Genomic DNA, 1,886 nt, shown 5'->3' on the forward strand with positions numbered 1-1,886 from the left:
TATAATCAATGCTATTATTCCAATCTTAACGGTCATTATACCAACACTCCAGGTTTATATAATCGAGGAATCGTTTGGTATTTTTGGAAGAATGAGCGCAGCAGCCTCAAGTTCTCAGAGATGAAAATTCTCAGTAATGATTAAACACTGTTCTTTCTAAATACAAATTGTACATGTACAAGTATATGTATATCAGTGTATGTATATGTGTATTAGTGTGTCATCTTAAAACATTACTATTATAGTGGCTTTTTTATTTGGCCATTTGCTATTCAGCATGTTCGGGTTTCATTTGCTCAAATATTTGCTCTCCAGTCTCTTTAGTTTAATTCGTCTAAAATGACAGCTATACACTGTATTATGATATTCAATACACAGTGGTTATCTACTATTATCTATTAATTATCTACTCTTGCTCATACAGCATTTAATTAAATACTAGTAATTAAGAGATCTGTAACACCAAGAGTAGCACATATACAACATATCCATCACAATGAATGACTGGTAATCTCATTGATGCAGTAATTCGTACTATGCCCTACTTAAGGTAATATGGCTTGTCATGGAACTGTCAATTGTGTCATATGGCAGTGCATGTGTGCAATGTAGAGTAAGTCAAAAATAAAACTACAAATACATTCTAACCTTCGTTTTGATTATTCCATTAATTGCAACTTCGTCAACTGTCAAGTGTCAAATTAGAGGTCAAAGTTCAATCATTGCTCCTCAATGTGTCGTCTTGTGAGAGGCATGCCTGTTCCGCTGACTTTTTAAATGAAGCTCTACAGGATGATAAATTTAAGAGAGAGAAAGAGCACGGAGTGGAGAGAAGAGGTACATAACTGACTGTGGTTATTCAACTTTTACACAGTTTTTACTATTAAATTAATCGTAAAGAATTCATACTTCAAACCAGCTAGTAGTATAGCTCCAATCTCGTCCCAATCGCCTCTAGAGAGAGAAAGAGTTTGAAATTTCCCACCATTTTATTAAAACCACGCCCTGTTTTAAAGCCCCGCCTCCAGTTAGCCATACACGTGGAAACACGTGGCTCAAAAATAGTAAATTTGAAATAATTATTTTGGATAAAATGAAATACAATCGTTAAATGTTATACAAGGTTAAAGTTTCAAAGTGTTCACAAAAGCCAGAGCTCAAATTTACTGCTCCTCTTCTTCTTTCTTTTCCACTTTTTCAAGACCAGGCTGGTCCTCAGCACTTGTAGCTGATGTCTCCATGTCTTCTGTAGGCTGTAAATGAGAAAATAAAATAAAAAGATATTCTAGCTTTTTACCTTTTGCTGCTCAGTGTTTTTAGGAGGACAGCATCCATTAGCTCCTCCACCAGTTGATGGGCCTCCTGGGCAGCATCCAAATCCAAAAGGTCCTCCAAATGGTCCCCCACCAAAGCGACCAGGATTGGTCCAAAACTTAAAATCAAAAGGTCCTAATTGACCTTGACCACCCCAAGAACCGCTGGGATTGGGACGGAAAAATGGCCACCCTCCTGCCCCTCCTCCACAGAAAGCTGGACGATCAATTGTGAACATGTCGTGGTCGGTATGAAGTCCCTTTCCCTCACAATCCTCGCAAAGATCATAGTCAGGACATATGCAGCATTTGAAACGCTTGCCATATATAGAGAAGCTGCAGCCATCGCAGATCACCCCAGGATGGTAAGGACCTCTTTTGTTTGTTGCACCATCTTTCTTGGTTGGCTCATCAGTAGATGGGCTACTGTTCTCCTTTGGAGGGTCTTCCTTTCCCTCGTCTTTCTTCTCAGGATCAGGAGGTGGGGCACTTTGCTGCTGCTGCTGTTGTTGTTGTTGTTGAAGGAAATTGACAACGTCATGAAAGAAATTTGGAGCTGGTCCCCTCCTATTC

At 39.1% G+C, this 1,886-nt stretch overlaps 1 protein-coding gene across 1 annotated transcript in view; it reads right to left on the reverse strand.

Moving 5' to 3' along the window:
- Positions 1–1,065: 1,065 nt before the first annotated feature.
- LOC109580144 (uncharacterized) overlaps positions 1,066–1,886 on the reverse strand; it is a 1,449-nt gene continuing 628 nt past the window's right edge. Inside the window, exons 2-3 of the mRNA XM_020005492.1 lie at positions 1,298–1,880; positions 1,066–1,253 (exon numbers count right to left, since the gene is read on the reverse strand). Coding sequence (XP_019861051.1) covers positions 1,164–1,253; positions 1,298–1,880 — 673 coding nt within the window. The 3' untranslated portion in view covers positions 1,066–1,163. The remainder of the gene's footprint in view (positions 1,254–1,297; positions 1,881–1,886) is intronic.

The sequence above is a fragment of the Amphimedon queenslandica genome, unplaced genomic scaffold (assembly GCF_000090795.2).
Source record: "Amphimedon queenslandica unplaced genomic scaffold, v1.1 AMPQUscaffold_11359, whole genome shotgun sequence".
NCBI classification, from domain to species: Eukaryota; Metazoa; Porifera; class Demospongiae; order Haplosclerida; family Niphatidae; genus Amphimedon; species Amphimedon queenslandica.